Below are 19011 nucleotides of genomic sequence, written 5' to 3' on the forward strand. Positions count from 1 at the left end.
CTGCATATTGCAAGCATCCCAGATAACATATCACGCCGCCGTCTAATACCAAAGTTGTCTAGGTATCCCAAAAACAGTCCACGAAAGACTTGCGCTCCGTCTCATATTTTGTCAGTCCAGTCTCCTCCCTCTCTAGGTATCCACGAAACCGGATATTGTCATAGAACCGCAAACTGCCCTGCTCCGACCACCCAGGCGCTGCTGGCGCCTGCATCAGGATGACTCGCTGCCCGTAAAACTTGTTGTGGAATTGCAGGAAGCAGCTAAAGTCTTCGAGGAAGCTGTGCTTTGAGTGGACGTTCCAATCGACCCGTTCGCGCGAAAACGGCCGCCACACCCCCAGCAGGTGCTCGCTCATGCCGAGGACGAAGTCGCGCAGCACCCGCGGCAGCATGGTCTCGAGGCCGGCCCCTTCCACGGCCACCACGTCATCTGGGTGCGCCCACGGCGGCGCGTACAGGCCCATGACGTGCGCGTGGAAGTCGTAGAGCTCACGCAGCTGCTTGTGCAGATCGCCGAAGCCGGCGCGGGCCGAGGCCGGCATGCGGTGGACGTCGGCGCAGACTTCCTGGATGTGCCGGACGGTCCAGTACGGCGCACGGGCGCGGCCTTGGAGGAGCTCGACCTCTCGAATGCGCGCGCGCTTGTAGGCGTCGCGGATGGTGCCCGACTCGTCGCAGGGGAGAACCTCGGCCGCGCCAGGACCCCAGAAGGGGTGGTGGACGGCAAGGGGAGGAGAGGCTTGAGCGATGGGACTGGCGGTTTTTGAAGTCGGAGCGCTGGCCGGACTGATAATGCTTGGAGTCGGAGCCACGACGGGACTTGGAGCCGAGACGGCAGTACGCGAAGGCGACAGCAGACGTCTCGAAAGCAACTCGTAGTGCGTTGTTGGCTCCGCGGGCTCCGGCTGCGGCGAGGACGAGGTGTCTGGCTTGGGGCGGAGGGTACGCAGCGGCCGAGTAGACCGAGCAGACCACGACTGTGAGCGCAAATGTCGCGGATGCCCACGGACAAAGACAGGCGGACGAGACGGAATTACAGTAAGTTCAGTTATAGGAATTTGACAGGGGACTTGCGGTTGTGGCTGCGGCGTCGGCGTCGGCGGCTGTGGTTGCTGCTGCTGCTGTTGCGGGAGTGAGCATAGTAAGCTTGGGGCGAGAAGAGGCGGCGGCGGCTGCTGCTGCTGCTGCTGCTGCTGCTGCTGCGGGAATGAGCATAGCAGGCTTGGAGCGAGAAGAGGTGGCAATTGATTCGACTGCGAACGCGGACGTCCCAGAGCGACTTGATCTATGACGGCTTGGGCGGTAGACTTTAAAAGCTGCTGCCGCCGCTGCTGCGGTGACAGGGAAAGCAGGCTTGGAGCTATGGTAGACGGCTGCTGAATCGACTGCGAGCGCGGAAGCCCTTGCGAATCTAGAACCACTCGATCTATGCCAGCCTGGGGGGCAGACTGCAACGGCTGCGGAGACAGGGACAGTAGACTTGGAGCAATGGTAGACGCTGGTGTAGTCGAGAACGATCGCGGACGCCAAATCGGAGCCAAGACAACCTGGTCGGTCGCTGCTTGGTCGGCGGCCTGCTGTTGCTGGTGTTGCTGTGAAGCTGAAGGGTACGGGTCGGTATCATTGACAGGCAGCACTCGAGTAGGCGGATGCGAACGCACGGGCAGAGGCGCCGAGGGCCTGCCCAACGAGGGTCGATCTATGGCGGGCTCATCTTCGTCAGCTTGGTCAGCGGCCGGCTGCGGCTGCAAGGGCGGGCGATGTGGTGTCCAAGCGATGAAGGACAGCGGTGGAGGAGACGGCTCACCTCGAGGCTCGCCTCGAGTAGGCTCAGTCTCGGCATTTTCATTCTCACCGGTTTCGTCGGCAGATGAGGGAGGAGGTGGCTTGGGGGCGATGCTACGCAGCGGCCGACCGGACGACGAGCTCTGACGCTGATGCGTATACTTTGGGGCTTGGCTTGCGATCGATCGTAAAGACCCTGGAAGTTTGCGCGACGAACCAGAGCCTGATTTGCCGGCATTCGAAGAGTCTCTGCTAGAAGGCATCCTAGCGTGTCAGTTTCAGAAGCCGGTGCTTGAATGTGGTGCAGATTGCGAGCAGAAAGTTCAACCTCGAAAGTTGTGTTGGATGCAAATGAAGGCGCGAAGACCTCAAAAGCCTGATGATTATGTGTGATCATTGGTGTCAAGCTGCTGAGGTGGTGACAGTGAAGCGCACGGTATTCGGGAGACTTAGGTCAAATATATACGCGTTTTAGAATGATTCAAATATACAACTATGATACTTGTGTCTCGCTCCCTTCGTCTCGGAAACCATTGGTTTGTATACCACGCAGCCCGTTCACAAGACTGGTGACACCTCCTTCAAAGGGTGGTCCCAGTTGCTCATGTTAGCGAGCGCCCTCATCAGCTCGGCCAAGGAATCACAGTAGCCGTCTACTTCATCGCCACTCAGCTGTGCCGTGTCCCACGATGCGATAAAGTACATGTTTTCCCTGTCGACCATGAACGCATTCCAGAATATTCCACTAGTTTACGAAAATACTAGGTTAGAAAGAAAGCCCCAACAGAAAAAAAAGGTTTGTGCAAGTGTAACCGTGACGAATGCTCGCAGCGTCCCACGAGGAGCAACGATCAGGGATGGAAAGAAGATCACTTACCAATCTGGCCAATCGTGACGACTGATTGGCTCTAACACTTTATAGCTCGAGTGACGTTTGTTTTGCACCGACATGCCCAACGTCACGTCCCACACGAAGCCTTGCCTGAAGGACGCATCTTCTGCGACAATGGCCTCCTCACTCAAAGCTGATTTAACATCATCCCACGGAGCATGAATGTGATCTGCGAGTGATACCTCTTCATCTCCAATTCTCTTGAGAAAATCCAACGCCTTTTCGTTCTCGCCTGCGCTATACATGTTGAGGCGCCACTGCGTCGTAGGGCCGTCAACAGCCATGGCCGGTGGAAGGCATGTCTGCATCCAACTGGGCACAAACGGCCAGGAGCGCGCCGCTTCCCAGCTGTTAAAGATGGCATAGGGAGAACGTGTTTGCCGGATGTTGAATAGAATGAGGGCGCAACGCGCGAGCACGTCGGCTGTAATGCCGTGCTCGGCTTGCAAAGCGGCCAGATGTGGCAGTCGCACAATGCGGCCGCGGCGCGGAAAACGGAAATCGTCGGCGACCGACATCCACGAACCCTTCCAAACGGACTCCCTGACGGCGTTGCGGGCCGCAAAGTATGGCGAGCTGCTGTCATCAGCGATCATCCACCCCGGCGCTCGCTGTGGCGGCCACAGTGCGTCTGGGAAACGGGAGATACCGCGAAGTCTGCCTGCTAGTCGGGTGACAGCGTTACAAGCGAAGTCGTTGCGGCGATTCTGCTGCCACAGGTTGGCCCAGAGACTGTAAGGAACGGGCTCGGGCAATTCTGTGGCCTGGTCGTGCAAAACATCGTCGAGGTTGCGTAAGATGGACCAGAGCAACATGGCGTCGACGACTGCATGGTTGAAGTACATGGTAAGAAAATGGCCACTTGTATCAGCACATTTTATGATGTCAGTCCGAAAGGTAAAGGGAAGCTGGAGGGCGGATGTAGACTCTTGGCTGAGGCGGAGCTTGACCTCCTCTTCCGTTGCAGTCTCGCCCTCATGTAGCACGTCACTAACAAGACCCTCACTGGGTATAGAAAGCTGCCATGTGCTTGTTGTCGTTGATTTGAGCAGCACAGACCGAAGAATTGGGGTCTTGGACACTAGTGTCTGCAGTGCTTCCATAATTCGTGTACTTGAGAGTTCCGCGATCCGATAGACCAAGCGGATATGGTAAGATTGGGGACGTTGACCCTCCACCATGCGGTATTGGTTGGCCCGGAGCGACATGACCGACTCTGACACTGCGTCGCGAGGCAGCGCAGAGACGATGCCCGAATGTATCTCCATGGGATTGTTGACGTCGACAGGCAGCTTTTTGTCAGGAACGTTTTGACCGCTCGGGGCGGAGCCAGGACTCACTCGAGAGACCGAGGCATTGCCAGAACTTCGCAAAAGAAGTAGACGAGCCTGAGAAGAGATAGTCTTTCTTTCGAATAGATCCTGCAGGTAGAGCGGGATTTTAAGGAGACGAAAAACTCGATCGCAGTATTGTAAAAGTAATATACTGTCGGCGAAGGTGTGCACATTCTGTTGCGGCTGTGGCCGCACACCACAAAGCTCCTCCCACACCGCAGCAAGTTTTTCCGCCAAGACGGACAGCTCAGAAGTAGCGCGTTTAGCTTGAGCCGACTCTTGTTTCTTGCTACTGTCAATGAATTTTGAGAGGGCAGCCTTGAGGAGCTGTCGTTTCGGTTTCTTGAGTGACGTGACGGGCATTTCTTCAAGGCCAAGCTGTGAGAGATCATAGATGGCGCCAAGTGTATACTTGGAGCCAAGACTGCGAGATTTTTCAAAGATTGCGCTGCTGGGCACGTTCTCGGGCCGTTTAACAACGGCGACCGGGACTTCCCCAGCAACCTCGTCTGGATAGCCGACGACTTGAACTTCAACGTTGGACAGCGTCGAAATGACCCTCTCAATGGTGGCAGGATCAATGTTTTCCCCGCCACGAATGATCAAGTCCTTGTAGCGTCCGAGGATATACACCACACCGTCCTCGCCCACTCGAGCTCGATCACCAGTTACGAGCCACCGACGCCCATCTTCCTCATAGAAACTGTTATTGGTTTTCGAGTTCAGATAGCCGTGGATAACAGAGGGTCCGGACACATGAAGCTCGCCTACGTCGTCAACGCATAAAATTTGACGTGTGCTGGGCTGGCACACACGAATTGAGGCTCCTGGAAGGACTTTGCCCACACCGGCGTGGAAGCCGTCGACAAGGAGAGGGTCATTCCTCTGCCAGCTTACGACTGGACCGGTCTCGCTCATTCCATATGCTTGGATAGCGTGACGACAGCCGAGTGATTGCTTGCAAAGACGGATATCCTCGGGAGATATCATCGTACTGGCCAGCGTTATGATGGAGAGGTTGAATTTGTTGACATCAGGGCAGTCGCTCTCCGCAAGCATAGCTCTGATCAGCGTCGGGGTGGCGGACATGATGGTGCACTGCTCCCTTACTACTGCGCGAAGACTGGAGCGAACGCTGAATGTAGGAGAAGGCAAAATAATGGCGCCACCCATGCGCCATGCGCGCAAAGTGTTGTTGATGGCGAATATGTGGTGGACTGGAGTATGGATGAGCCATCTGTCCACGAATTCAGGATCTGGGTTGGGGTCATAGTCGTGGGTCTGGGAGATAAGATTGTCGTGAGTGTGTACGCAAGCCTTGGGCGTGCCGGTTGTGCCGCTGGTGAAGATGATGAGAGCGTTGCTGCCGGTACCGCCTGCCCGCAGGCTGTCAAACTGGCACCTCATCTGACACAATTTGTGTGCTTCAACCTCTATCACCGCAAGCGAAAGCCACCCCGTTCTATCACCAGTGGCAGGAAGGATCTTGGTATGGATGGAGCGTTTGCTAGCGATCGCCCAGCCTTCAACTGTTTGAGCCATCTCTTCGTCCTCGACAAAGAGTGCCTGGGGAGAAGAGACTGACAACAATGAACCGAGGTCATCTTTGGCTCCTGGACCCAACGGAATGAACACCATTCCGAGTTTTGCTGCCACCCAAAAGAACAACCCCCATTCTGCGATATTTCTGGTGATGACAACTAGTGTGTTGCCGGCGCCGCCACAGCCGAGATGAGCAAGCCGATGTGCCACCGCATCGACCTTGTCTAAGAGCTCTTGGTAGCTCCATCGCTGAGCAGCCACCTCAGAGCCAAAAGCAGGGGTGTCCGTGTCGTCTACCATGGTAACAATAGCATCCCTGCTCGGATACTTTGTGGCGGTTGCCAGGAGCATGTGCCAGAGCAGTTGACCGAATCCAGCGGGGACATCTCCATGTATCTCAGCCAGATCGGCTTTCATGGTTGGTGATTCCGGTGTGGGTACACGAAGTTCGTTCGCTGACATTTTAAAAGCTGATGATGGGAAAAAAGAAAAGAAAGGGAAATGTGGCAGAGTGCAGCGATTGGATGTTTTGTTGGGACGAATTCTAATAAATCAGATGACGATCGATGGTGATGAAAGTAAATCGAAACAGAGACAATTTGGCAATTTAACATGGTTTTAGATTTTGAACAGCCCTTCTGGTTCATTTGTTATCATAGTACAGGAGTGCAGAAAGCCTGTATCTGGATCGTGTGAAACCACCAACGGGTACCACGCTGCATGACTTCAGCTATATTTGTCACGCATTGTGCTGCATCGGTCAAAGTAGAAGGACGCGACACAAAGTAGAAAAGGAAATATAGGGGTCGATTAGGCCGTAAACATTATGATCGCTGGGGTGTGATGGCGATTTCAATCCACGTACCGCGTGGACCATGCACCGCCGTGTGCTACATGGCTGGCCGCTCGATCTTGTACTACGGTCGGGGGTGGGAACACGAAAGATGGCAACAGACGGAAAGGTCAGCGTAAATTCTGCGGCGTGGTCGGCGCGTGGAGGCCATGCCGCTGTTCGGCCATCAAGATGAGCAGCTGCGCAACGCCAGACATGCAAATCATACGAACCCACGGCTAGCCTGCCTCGGCAGTGGTGTACGACATCCTCGAAAAAGAAAAACTGCAGCGATTGTGCCAATATTGAGCAGGAAAAAGGCTCTAGTAGGGATGGAAGCGACCCGGATCCATGGTCCTGGTGCGCTGTAGGTAACCGTTGTGGGATCCACCGGCGATACGAGGAAGATCATGCTGATGTCAGTCCCAGCAGTCTGGTACTGGGATTCTGACTGATGCAGGAATGAAAAGAGATGAGGAGCTACGAAGAAGATTTATAAAACAGAGATTTTCAACGCATTTCCGCTGGAGAGCACCCCTACTTACAGAGTCTCGCTCCACGGAAATGAGGTCCTGGATTGAGTCCATCGCCGCATCTTGCAAAGAGAAACACCTCGCCCTACAACTTGCAGCGTTGTTACCTGCCTCAACCAGTAGCAACAAAGTAATCATAAACACAGGAAAAAGAAATAGGCGAGGGCTCGAAGTTTCTGCATGAGTGACTTCCAGAGTGTGTACCTCCAGAGGCCAGTGCCTTTGACGCCGAGCGCGGAACTCAATCCGCATTTTTCGGACACCATCAACCAAAAAACAACAACACAACGAGTATAGCTATTGATTCGCAGCGCTCTGTGAGAGGGTGCACGACCCAGAATCTTGGTTGCCGCTGGGGAAGGACCAGAAATGTAGACACCGGATCTCATGCCAGGGATGCCACAAGCGCTCCACGCCTGCATGATCGGACTCACCCAGACTGCTGGGACCGGAGGACTGTTCTGTAAAACGTGACGGCTGCAAAGAGCTTTGGGGACAACTGTGTGTTTTACCCCAGCTTATGGAGCAATATATGCAGTAGAACAGGATCAGGGAGGGCCGGAGAGGAGTTCAAGGGCCAGTGATTCGTCCGTCATATTTCTGGGAATTCTGTCACGGTGAACAAGACACAGCATGGGGCCTAGATTTCAACCAAGTCTATGATGTAGTGGAGGGTCTTTTCCTTGGTGTCAGCTCCGAAAGATGTGGCGGATAAAAAAGCAAGTGATGAGCGAACGGAAAATGGTATAAATTAGCCGTAGAGGACAAGGTCTTGGAATCCACCAAAAGATTTCCTCACAGATCGACAGAAAAGTTCATTACAGTTGCATCATTCAATTCACAAGAAAATGAAATTCATAATATTCTTGTCCTTTCTGCTGGTTGCGCCAGCTATCCTTCAGTTTCTTTACACACTGCTCTTGCGGCACTTGAGTGCACGACGGGGCGAGCAATGCCAAAATAACTGCCCTGCCGGCCCGGCTAAAGACAGGATCTTTGGCTTGGATTTTATCTACAACATCATTTTCGGCAAAAACAACGAGGACTATCTTGCTTCCACATGCCGACTGTTCAGGCAATTTGGTGCGACGTACTCCATGAAGAGCTGCGTCTGGCAAACTATCTTTACCAGCGACAGCAAAAATGTCAAGCATATACTTGCTACGTCGTTCAAAGATTTTGAGCTGCCCAAGTTGCGTGTCGATGCCATCTCTACACTATTGGGAACCGGAATATTCAGTGTAAATGGTGCATCTTGGTCGCACGCGAGGGCACTCATGCGGCCTTGCTTTGCTAACAGAGACAAGCTCGCCACCACGGCAATGCTTGAAGGCCACTTCCAAAGCTTTCTGCGCCACATTCCGCAGAATGGAGAGGAGGTGGACTTGCAACCCCTGTACTTTGCTCTCACCATGGACTTTGCCACTCAGTTGTTGACATCAAAGTCCTCGCACATGCTGGACGAGACAAAGTCACACGACAATGAGTGGCAGTTCTTCGAAGACTACACCACGTGCTCCGAAGAAGTCATCAAGAAAATGTGCCTCGGGCCGCTCCAGATTTTCCGCTACAATCGCGCCGCCGAGCAGGCCAAGAAGCGCGTCTTCAAGTACATTGACGACTTTGTTGACGAAGCTCTACAAAGTGTCGAGCGGGAAGAGGCGCCCGAGCACAATGTGTTGACCAAGCTCGCGGAAGCCACCTCGGACCGCAAAGTTCTACGAGACCAAATGTTGCACCTGCTAGTGGCGAGCCGCGATACCACGGCTAGTCTACTCTGCAATCTGTTTTTCATGCTTGCAAAAGAGCCTGAAAGGTATCAAAGGCTGAGACAGGAAGTGCTGTCTGTCTGTGGCGATGCGCCACCTTTACCAGAGCAGCTGAAGCAGATGGAGTACCTGCGCTGGTGCGTTCAAGAATGTAAGTTTGTACAACCACACCTCTTTCAAAAAAGGAAAGAAAAAGAAAGGAGACCGTGAACCAACGCTGACAAGTAGAGCAGCCCTGCGCCTGCATCCTGTCATACCCACCAACGCGCGGGAGGCCACACGAGACACGACGTTGCCCGTCGGCGGCGGCAGAGAGGGAACGGAACCTCTGCTTGTCAAGAAGGGCACACTGATTGTCTACAACATCTTTGCGATGCACAGAGATGAGGCAGTCTTTGGCGATGATGCGGACAAGTTTCACCCAGAGAGGTGGGCCGGTCTGCGGCCCGGCTGGGGATATCTCCCGTTCAATGGTGGACCGCGCATCTGTCTCGGCCGTGAGTACATAAATAACATGGCAAAGGGGGACGCCCCTCTGGGTTTCAAATATATGAGCTAACGAGGTACACAGAACAGATTGCGTTGTTGGAAGCGCACTACTTGGTGGCGCGCATGGTACAGACCTTTCTGACAATGGCCTCGCAGGAAAGCCGAGGCTGGGAAGAGCTCTTTGCGCTCGCTACAACATGCAAGCATGGAGTAAATGTCAAGATGTTTTGGGAATGAGTGATATATTTGACGAAAGAAATTAATGAAAAATAATGCGCTGGGTCGTTTTTGCTAAACAGTTTTATTATCTTCCATAGTGACAAAATGCTGCGAGAATGCTCATAACACCGCTATATTTACACCAAACCTAGAAGTGATAGACATGTAAGTCAACAAAGAAAGCTCTGACATGGTTGATGAGTCCCAGAAATCTATGACAGTACAGCAAAGTCCTTCCAAGCATCGAGTTTCAGTGATTGTAGACTGTTTCTGTGCAGCATCGTACAGTCCTCGCACAGCAATCCTGTGATAATATCCTTTCCGACATAAACAAAAACAAAATCACCCCGGTGGTACCTTAAAAAACATTTAAAACAAAGGACAAAGGATATATGTAAGAGTGTCTTGCATGGAGGGTAGGGATAAATTGCCCTAGTTGTTTAAAGCCTGGCTGGAGGAAGCCTAAGCTTTTTGTTAACGATCGACTGTGTCGGCCAATTGATGGTGTTTTATGTAGAGTTGAAGATAGTCATATCCTATTGGTGTGTGGCCTAAATGGAGGAATGTTGCTAGCCAATGCCAGAGCTTCGCGGTGGTCGCCGGCCGTGTAGGTGAGTTTCTTCCAAAAGGGGATGGAGCTCTTGTACGCCTTTTCAGCGACCTCATCGCGCTCGATGGTGGCACGCTCCCACAGAGTCAAGGCACGCCTGCTGACCGATTCTGGAGCTTTGCGGTGGTCACCGGCCTTGTATGTGAGTTTCTTCAAGATGGGAAGGGACTTCTTATACTTCTTTTCAGCCATCTCATCGCGCTCCATGATGATGCGGTCCCAAGACTGCTCCTCTTGGACGAGATTGCAGCGAATGGTGACTGTGATTGGAACAGTTTTGGGTTGAAAGCGAGGGTGAAGATCCAACTCGTTGCCGGCACGCTCATAGACTGTCCAGTGGATATCTTCGACATCGAAGCTTTCCTCGCTGGTGCGGTTAATAGAAAGGCTTTCGGGGTACTTGGTGGCACCGGCAAATGGGATCCACTGAAGTCGGAGGCTGTAGCGGCCGTCATTGTGGATGTAGTCGTCTATAACTGGAGTAAAGTGCTTGATGAGCTGGTAGGCATGGATGTCATCGCTGGCGAGGCAACCTTGGCGGGCGCCGTTGATGACGAATCGGTCAGCCGACCAACTGAGCTCGCTGGTGAGGAAAGCGTTCATGGCGAGCTGGCGGTGCATGAGCTCCATAGCCTCGAGGATGTCCCCGTGGCACTTGGCGAAAAGGGTGTCGGTGGCTGCGATGAGGGCCTTCTTGGCCGTGGCGGCATTGCGCCTGGCTTTCATGACCGAGAGCGAGAAGCAGCAGCGGTGGGTGGCGGCAATTTGTGTCTTCTGGGCGATAAAACTGTCATCAATGCCACGGAGGGCTATTTGGCGGAAGGTCTCGGCCTGGCTGAGGAAGGCCTTGGCTGAGATGGTGTAGATTTGAAGGACTTTGTTGAGCGGGCCAACAACATCAGAACTGTCTGAGCCATAGCGGCTGAGCTCTCGTCGGACTTCGGTGAGCTGAGAAAGGCTCAAGATGTGAGCAATATCTTCCTCAGTGTGATCTCTCGGGGTGCGCATTGGGAACTCTTCAGGGCCAAAGTCCTCGATGCAATTGCGAGGAGTGTCCATGACAGGCTTGGTCCAGTTTCTGTAGGAGCTCATGCTGCTGCTGCTGCTGCTTCTGCTGCTGCTGTCGCTCATGGTTTCTTGAATGCAAGCCATTTTTGGACTTTGTGTGACGAAGAGTTGGCTCGATGAAGTCGGAGGTACGATTTGTTTGTAAGTGGTGATTGAAGGCAAATAGTAAGTAGAGCAAGGAGAAGTCGAATGGGGGGAATTTGACGGCTATCAATGCTCGAGGAATGATGGCCTTTTATGATCTCCAAGACAGAGGCCGGAAACTGGATGAAAGCCATTTTCGCCATGTTGTAGCCTCCAAAGTTATTTTCTCTGCCAGTGACCTTGACTTGGAGAGTAGCTTGGTGGCGTTGTATTGGAACCGGAACACGGGTGGCGTCAGGCACACCGAAGTCTATCCCAAAGATGACGCTAGACATATCAAATTTTCATCACATCAGCTCAAACAAATGGCTCGAGAGAGAGTATTGACAGTATTTGATGTGTTGGGACTGAGGCAGCACTGCCATTAGCGCACATGTGAGTGGTTGGCTATCTCGAGGCGACGAGCCAACATGTGTTTCTTGACAGCCGTGGTAGTAAATTTAAAAGCGCCATATGGTGCATCATACTAAAATGACGAAGGGCAAAAAAAATGGAATTGACTTTGGCGAAATGGTGTAAGTTAAAGGGGCGTCTCAGTGGCTTGCATTTTAACAATGTTGGCTTATACCTACGAATTTTGTCTGGGAGAAGTCATGAGCAGGGACATTCTATATGAAAATCGACGGAAACGAAGAAAGATACATTTATCTCCGATTAGACTCATGGCAGGATTATCACAGACGTTTTGGTAAAACTCTGTCACGTACCTATAACAGACTGCACGCATGGTGTCTCTTGCAAGTACAGTGAGGTACGAGAAGATGCTTCTACAAAGGAATTTTAGACACTGAAGCGCATCCATCGTGACAGTCTGTAATAAAATAATCAACTACAGCTTTTGCTCCGTATAAATTCCGTTTAATCAAAATTAACGACCATCTACCTTGTGCTCAAAACGTTCATGCCTGGGAACCGACTGGCGGTAGCGCCGGGCAACGTTAGTGGCAGCTCTAAGGCTGGGCAGTACCTAGGTAGGGGGTCAGTTGGCTACGTTAGTGGACCGGACTCACTGAAGCCACTAACCAACATGTCCTGATACAGCGACTGCCGCTGTAATTTTCGCACCTCGTTCTGTTTCCGGCGAAAGCCGCCGTTTGCCATCATCACCAACACCCTCCATCTCTGCAATCTCATCTTCCTTTCATCGATCCCATGTAGCGCCGCAGCTACTGAGCGCAACCGTCATTATGAACGCCATAAGGTCAGCAGCAAGTATCGAAAAGCAAGAGGGCCATCGCCATGTTCGAATACACCCAGAATGCCCCCTCTGCGGGTGTTACTTTGAGGTCGGGGAGCCCATGATAGCCTGTAAGTCTCCCACCAGCGCCCATGCCTACATCCAAGCTGACAGCGACTTTTTCCTTCTTTTTTTCAAGTGCTTGGGAATCGCTCCAATTCCACCTGTCAAGTGATTGATGCCTCGGCGTTTCCCATAGCCATTTACTGCAACCAAAAGCCCGGCACGCCCTGGACGTTTTGCCAGCTGCCGAAATGCGCTAAATGCACCGCCGAGCTCGAAAGCGTCACGGTGCATCAGGATTGCTTCCAGATATTTCTCCAGCAAACACGGGCGCACAAACACATCACCGCATACAACCTATGGCACGCCGCACATGCTCGTTATCCATGGCGTGGATTCTGGCCCTTGCCACAGACCATCCTGGATGAGGATGCGGTCAGTCTCGCCATGACGCACGCTGCAGCGAACTGGCACATGCCTCTGGATATGCTTCCAAATGAGCTGTTGCTACTTGTATGCGAAAATCTTCGACATGGCGTCTTTTGGCGCCATATTCTCGCCAAAGAGTTTATTCGCAAGCTTGTTGCCGAAGCCAACAACAGTACGACAACAATGACTACCCTGTCGCAGATAGAATCTTGGACGCGAGGCTCTGCGCCGACACGTGCAAACACTGGAGCTGGTTCATATTTTCGGCTCACGATAGACTCTTATGGTTTGCGAGAAATTGAGAGACTGGCGGAATTTCCTGCAAAGAGCCCAATGCGTAGCGAAATGTACGCATATGTAGTTGATAGCGTGGAGCGACTCGGCCAGATATCAGCATCTTTCAAGGTTGGAACCACATAGCCAATCTATTCAGAGCCAAAGCTAACCGACACAGTTTGGACTTGGGCGGCTTTATCTACAAAAAGGAATGCGATCGTTGAGATCCTGGGACACACCCGGGCCCCCTGTGTTGCCCGACCACCAGTTTTCGCCCGAGCTGCAACCGATTTGTCCGCGCCTAGGTACCATCGAAACGCAAAACTCGTTTGGAATCACCTTTTTCATTTCCTCTGGCTCGATCGCAGCAATCCATGCGCACACAACGCAAGCACCGTCCGCCTACTCGTGCTTCCAGCGACTCAACCCTGTTAAGAAGAAATGGGTCGCCTGGATATTTGTGCCGACTCGTGGTGGCATTGAAAAGTTTGGATTTCGCTCTCCGCTGCTACCTCCTGGGGTAGTCTTGCCTCATTTTGCAGGCAGCTTGCTTGTAAGTACACAATGATGCGCAGGGCTGCTAGAGTATCTAATCGAGTACAGCTGCACATGAATATTTCTGGGGAGGTTGTTCTAGGCCCTTATTTGCACTACGGCATGGATGTGTGGATGGAAGACGATCCGACCACCCTGATACATGGTATATCGCGAATGGGCGCAGTATATCCTTTGGGGACGCCGCCTCATAATGAAGAAGGGGAGGAAGTAGAAGTTTTATACCAGAATCCGATGAGTCTGTCACCGCCGTTTGAGCATGCCTATTTTTCGCACGCACAGCTGGACGACGTGGCCAGCGTAGAAATCTACCACGACAAGGCACTGCGAATATGCCGGGGTGTCGTTGTTCGGTACAAGAATGGCGCAGAGAGGGCACTGGGCCAGTGTCGCCTAGGCGTCGATGCTGTGCGGGTGTATTGGCACCCAACGTGTTTTTGTTACAGGAAGACGAAGTATCTGCGACCGGGAACGCGCGTGGAGCGGGATAGCGTCGACATCGAATGCAGCACGAACGCGGAACATGACCACCCGGAGGACGACTGGGCATGCTGCAAGTTTCCTAGCAGGCTGGAGTGGTGGTTTACAAGCGAAGAGTCGCGGATATCTTTCACGCCAGGGCAAAAGGGCTGCATGTAAGCTGCAGGCTGCATATGCACTGTAGGAGGGAGGTATTGTGATTTTCGGTGCATATATATGAATACCCACTTAGAAACTATAGCCGACTGTTTTGGGGTCTGTCTTGTTCCGGTCTCCCGCAGTACGAGAGGATGCGCTCACCAACGCCCGCAAACCTGCAAATATCAAGAAGCTTTAGAGCGACGACGGGCGTTCTTTACACAGGAGACGCGGAAGATGAATTGAGAGAGCGAATCGGACGCGACATGTAAAAAGTTGTGGATGCCGACAGGCATGACAAGGCGCTACTTCTACTTTGACAGCGACGGTGGAGTGTGAGTGGCCTCGCTGCTGTTCTGGAGGGGCAGAGACTGCCTATTCTGGTGCAGCGCGGGGCACTCCGAGGTGGGCGAAAAAAAAAAGTTTTGATAAGAAAATTCTCACGGCCAGGCAGCTTGACTTTCTCCCCTCCTTCTTTTTTCTTCTCCTCTCTTGGGCATCTTGCTCCCGTCTTGCTCCCGTCGCGGCAATTCGCATCATCTCGACGACTGTAGCAGAATTCTACTCTGAATACAACCGTTTTCTCAAAAACCTCTCGCACCCATCCAGCGGCTATTTACCCCGCCAGTGACATTTCAGTCAACAAGCCAGACTTCAAAATGGTCGAGAAGCTCTACGTTACCTACAACGATGTGAGTATTCTGATTCCGAGATGGCGGAGCTGAGGAATCGCATGAGACCGTGATGCGACGGCTTGTGTCGTCCCGCTGCCGTCTCGGCCTTCACACCTGCTGACCCTCACGCCCTTGTAACGTAGGTGCACAACCTGTGCAAGGAGTCTGCCGGGCGCCTGCTCGCCGACTTCCAGCCGCAGCTCATGATTGCCATTGGCGGCGGCGGCTACATTCCCGCCCGTATCCTGCGCTCGTTCCTCAAGCAGCCCGGCTCGCCCAACATCCCCATCCAGGCCATCGGCCTGTCCCTCTACGAGCAGCTCGGCGAGGACCCCGAGGTCGAGACGCCCGGCACAAAGGTGACACGTACCCAGTGGCTCGACATGACGGCGCTTGGCCACATGCAGAACCTGGTCGGAAAGCGCATCCTCATCGTCGACGAGGTCGACGATACGCGCACCACGCTAGAGTACGCCGTCAAGGAGCTCGAAAAGGACGTCGAGCAGGCACGCGGGCAGATGGCCGACGGCGCCGCCCAGCCCAAGACGGAGTTTAGCATCTTTGTCCTCCACAACAAGGACAAGACCAAGAAGGGCACCCTACCCTCGGACATGATGCCGACCCGCTACTGCGCCGCCCGCACCGTCGGCGACGTCTGGATCAACTACCCCTGGGAGGCCATGAACATTGAGGAGCACGACCACAACGCCGAGACTGGCAGTAAGAAGTAGACGGGCGGGCTCTATCTTCTCCCACAAAAATACACCGTCTACACAAAACCACGAATTATATCCACTCAAATAGACAAGCGACGGTACTGGCGATATGATGCGCGATACCCATGACATGACAAAAGAAAGTTAGTTTCAATACAAGGAGCTTAGCCTTGCAGGGTCTAGAATACCGAGAAGTTGGCCTTTGTCTCGCTTCTGATTATTCACCACTTCGACTTGGTAGAAATCAATCTAGCTACGGGAAATTCGTTGCCCGTATTCTCTTGTTACCGAGCGTACTCACGTCGTGCATACCGTATGTATTCCGCCCCAAAAGAGGTGCTGGCCAAGGCAGCTCATTGTAGCACACTCTTCGCTTCAAGCCACTCGTAGCGATGCAGAAACCAACGTTGCACAAGACAGGGCCGGGTTTTTTTGAGACAGTCAGGCAAGCCAATTCTGTGCTAGGGCGTGTGTGTTTAAGGCGTGGAATGAGGGTGCGTGGCACCTTCGGCAACGCTTGGTTCTATCACGTAGGACGAGCGATGCAGCTTCGGCGCTGCCAACGCCGAATGATGCGCCCGGTGCCACAAACAGAGTCACTGTATCCGAAGGGGACCAGTGAAGGCACTTGCTTGTCTGACGAGCGCGGTGGTGCGGACGCCTGACACAGACAAGAGGGAATGGTGAAGAGGCTGTGCTCGCCAGCAGCATCACCTGGAACTGACTGGTCACGGCTCAACGCGTTGTATCAGTATGCTCTCTGTATTCTATGAAAGTCTGATACACATGTAACACACCTCTTCACCAAGCAGGCACTCTTGCTGCCCGGCATCTCGCCATCATGTGTATCGATGCCTCATCCCATCTAGCCATGTAAGTAAAAGAAGTTCCGTCTTTCCATAATAAACGCCACTGTATGCTCTTTATATGCTATCCTCTAGAACAACACATCTCTTTCCTTTCTCCATCGACCACTCAACCACCACTTGTCCCCTCTCGTTGGTGCTTTTCCTTGAGCCGCTTCTCCTGCTTCATAAACTCGCGGATCCCTACAGGCACGTTCTGAAAGAGATCATCGGTCCACATGTCCTTTGCAATCTTGGCGTCGCCGGTCCAATTCGTCTCCGAGCTACCGCCGCCATCCGCATCCATGGACGTCGCCGTCTCGGCCGCCGTGCTCTCCCCGAGCATCGGCCGGGGCCCGACGCCGCCGCTGCCGCCCTGCCCCGGTCCGCCGCCGACCAAGCCGCTGCCGCCCGTGCCTGGACCGAATGGCCCCAAGCGACCACGCGGCACGGCCGACGCGGCCGACGCTGCGCTCTCCGCGAGACGCTTCCTGGCCGCGGCGGACGCCAGCGTCCACTCCTCCATCTCCTCGCGGTAGAGGTCCCACACGCAGTTGACGCACCCGCTCATGCAGCAGTTGTCGGGCTCCTCGGGCTGCGGGGGCACGCGCACGCCGGCCACGGTGGTCGACTTGGCCTGCCTGCCCGCGGCGCGGTCGGCGCGCTCCGCGGGGCCGAGCAGCCGCGAGCCGAAGATGACGCGGGCGCGCTCGGCGGCGGTGGCGGAGGTGCCGCTGTTGGAGTCGGCGTAGGCGGTGCGCGAGGCGATGGTGTCGTACGTCTTGGCCGGGTCGCTGCCGGCGGGCGTTGTTGTTTCCGAAGGTGCTGCTGGTGAGGAGGAGGAGGACGCGGAGCTGGGCGGCGCTTCGACTTTTGTGCTGGCGTAGGGCGTGGGATCGCGCAGAAGAATGTCATAGTATTCGCCGCGAGGTTGTCGCTGAGGCCAGACAGCCTGGTCGCGAGCGGCAGCTGCATTGGTAGTCGTCGTCGTGGTCGCCGAGGACGAGGCAAATGTTCGTCGGAGCGCTGGTGATGCGCGGCAGAACCGGCATACTGTCGGCGCCAATCTCGTCGGCGCCGACATGGTCAATAACAGCCGGTGCGAGAGCTGCTGGCGGTTCTTGTTGTGTTTTGCTTGCGCCCGATCAAGGGAAAAAAGACGGGCAGGCTTTTTGTCGGCCGTGGGATCTCGGCTGTGCTCGGGATGATGTCAGAGCACAATTTTGGTGGCGGTGGAGAGCACAACGGCGCTGTGGAAAGCTAGCTCGGCCTGCTTTGTGTGGCGGGCCCATCTGGTGAAGCTACGGGCGTGCAAGCGCATGGAAACGAAATTCAGAATGGAGATTGCTTGTTCATTGTTTGCTAGTTTTTTTAAAAACCAAAGAAATTGAATCATAAATGTATATAAATGTATTCGTGCATAACCTGCTCTCCGTGTGCTTAAGCCTGATGGGCCGGTATGCCCGAGACAGCTGTAAACTTACGAACAGTTTCTCGGAACCTTGCCGTTCACAATCATGGCTTTTAATCGCATCGCTGTTTACGGCCACCGCGGCTGGGCCAGTGCCGCCATTTTCAAGGCCCTCGCCAACTCTGGCGCTCGCATACGAGTGCTGCACCAGCCGACGCCCGACACCAGCATGCTGCCAGCCAATGTCTCGACGAGTAGCGTTGATATGAGGGATCAGTAGTCCGTGGTGGGCGCGCTCAAAGACATTGATATTGTCATGTAAGCCAATCCTCCTCGAGAAATGTCAGTTTGCCCTATTCTCATAGTAATCTCTTAGCTCGCTAGTCGGACATGAGGGAATCGCACGTCAGCATGGGTTCATCGAGGCCATTCCCAAGACACAGGTAAAGCTATTTGTGCCGTCCGACACGTCGCATGAAATAGATGAGCAGGGATTGAGACTTCCTGTACTGAAACTCAAGAGAGAGGTGGAAGAAGCGACAAAGGCCGCCGGCATTGCCATGACTCTTGTTCGCCCGGGCTATTGGTTGAGTCGTCCATCAGAACACCGCCAGTGGCGTCCCTGTTTGACATTCTCCGGGTGCAATGCTGATCCTTTTCGACCAGTCTACTGGAAATTGATTATACTGGAAACGGGCTCATTTTTAGTGCCGACAGCCAGCATTAGCCTTTGCCCCTCTGGTAAGTCAACTTATCTTTCTTTTCCTTTTCTCAAGATATGCTAGTAGGCTAACATGGTCTCATTATTAGCACCCTCAATTATGTGGCAGCGGCGTATGCTTCCCCGTTCGCTGCCACGCCAATTTCTGAACTTGCTGGTAGAAAATTTGGCATCTCAGAACTCTCACCTACAGGATATGACATTTCAAGGGCGTTGGAAGCCAGATATGGTAGAGAGCCTAGGATTTTCCACCACGACTTACAGACGATTGATGATGAACTCGACCTCGCGATAGAAAAGGGGAGCC

General features: G+C 53.6%; 8 protein-coding genes across 8 annotated transcripts; 4 read left to right on the forward strand and 4 right to left on the reverse strand.

Moving 5' to 3' along the window:
* Positions 1-58: 58 nt before the first annotated feature.
* LMH87_011133 (uncharacterized protein) lies at positions 59-2184 on the reverse strand (the record flags this gene model as incomplete). The annotated part of the gene is made up of 3 exons (XM_056200224.1): positions 59-979; positions 1664-1936; positions 2005-2184. The coding sequence occupies 3 exons, from the start codon at positions 2182-2184 to the stop codon at positions 59-61; spliced, it is 1374 nt and encodes a 457-aa protein (XP_056052095.1).
* Positions 2185-2345: 161 nt separating this feature from the next.
* On the reverse strand, positions 2346-5972 carry LMH87_011134 (uncharacterized protein; the record flags this gene model as incomplete). The annotated part of the gene is made up of 2 exons (XM_056200225.1): positions 2346-2532; positions 2665-5972. The coding sequence occupies 2 exons, from the start codon at positions 5970-5972 to the stop codon at positions 2346-2348; spliced, it is 3495 nt and encodes a 1164-aa protein (XP_056052096.1).
* A 1796-nt stretch (positions 5973-7768) lies between these two features.
* Positions 7769-9415, forward strand: LMH87_011135 (uncharacterized protein; the record flags this gene model as incomplete). The annotated part of the gene is made up of 4 exons (XM_056200226.1): positions 7769-8161; positions 8228-8840; positions 8923-9186; positions 9261-9415. The coding sequence occupies 4 exons, from the start codon at positions 7769-7771 to the stop codon at positions 9413-9415; spliced, it is 1425 nt and encodes a 474-aa protein (XP_056052097.1).
* A 511-nt stretch (positions 9416-9926) lies between these two features.
* Positions 9927-11099, reverse strand: LMH87_011136 (uncharacterized protein; the record flags this gene model as incomplete). The annotated part of the gene is made up of 1 exon (XM_056200227.1): positions 9927-11099. The coding sequence occupies one exon, from the start codon at positions 11097-11099 to the stop codon at positions 9927-9929; it is 1173 nt and encodes a 390-aa protein (XP_056052098.1).
* A 1307-nt stretch (positions 11100-12406) lies between these two features.
* Positions 12407-14358, forward strand: LMH87_011137 (uncharacterized protein; the record flags this gene model as incomplete). Its single annotated transcript, XM_056200228.1, has 6 exons — positions 12407-12527; positions 12596-13060; positions 13250-13293; positions 13343-13717; positions 13768-14072; positions 14166-14358. The coding sequence occupies 6 exons, from the start codon at positions 12407-12409 to the stop codon at positions 14356-14358; spliced, it is 1503 nt and encodes a 500-aa protein (XP_056052099.1).
* A 638-nt stretch (positions 14359-14996) lies between these two features.
* LMH87_011138 (uncharacterized protein) lies at positions 14997-15742 on the forward strand (the record flags this gene model as incomplete). The annotated part of the gene is made up of 2 exons (XM_056200229.1): positions 14997-15029; positions 15155-15742. 2 exons carry the CDS (start codon positions 14997-14999, stop codon positions 15740-15742), a joined length of 621 nt encoding a protein of 206 aa, XP_056052100.1.
* Positions 15743-16702: 960 nt separating this feature from the next.
* LMH87_011139 (uncharacterized protein) lies at positions 16703-17656 on the reverse strand (the record flags this gene model as incomplete). Its single annotated transcript, XM_056200230.1, has 1 exon — positions 16703-17656. The coding sequence occupies one exon, from the start codon at positions 17654-17656 to the stop codon at positions 16703-16705; it is 954 nt and encodes a 317-aa protein (XP_056052101.1).
* A 433-nt stretch (positions 17657-18089) lies between these two features.
* LMH87_011140 (uncharacterized protein) lies at positions 18090-18853 on the forward strand (the record flags this gene model as incomplete). Its single annotated transcript, XM_056200232.1, has 5 exons — positions 18090-18237; positions 18286-18301; positions 18360-18426; positions 18692-18724; positions 18794-18853. The coding sequence occupies 5 exons, from the start codon at positions 18090-18092 to the stop codon at positions 18851-18853; spliced, it is 324 nt and encodes a 107-aa protein (XP_056052102.1).
* Between the last annotated feature and the right edge of the window lie 158 nt (positions 18854-19011).

This window comes from Akanthomyces muscarius, chromosome 4 (assembly GCF_028009165.1).
Source record: "Akanthomyces muscarius strain Ve6 chromosome 4, whole genome shotgun sequence".
NCBI classification, from domain to species: Eukaryota; Fungi; Ascomycota; class Sordariomycetes; order Hypocreales; family Cordycipitaceae; genus Akanthomyces; species Akanthomyces muscarius.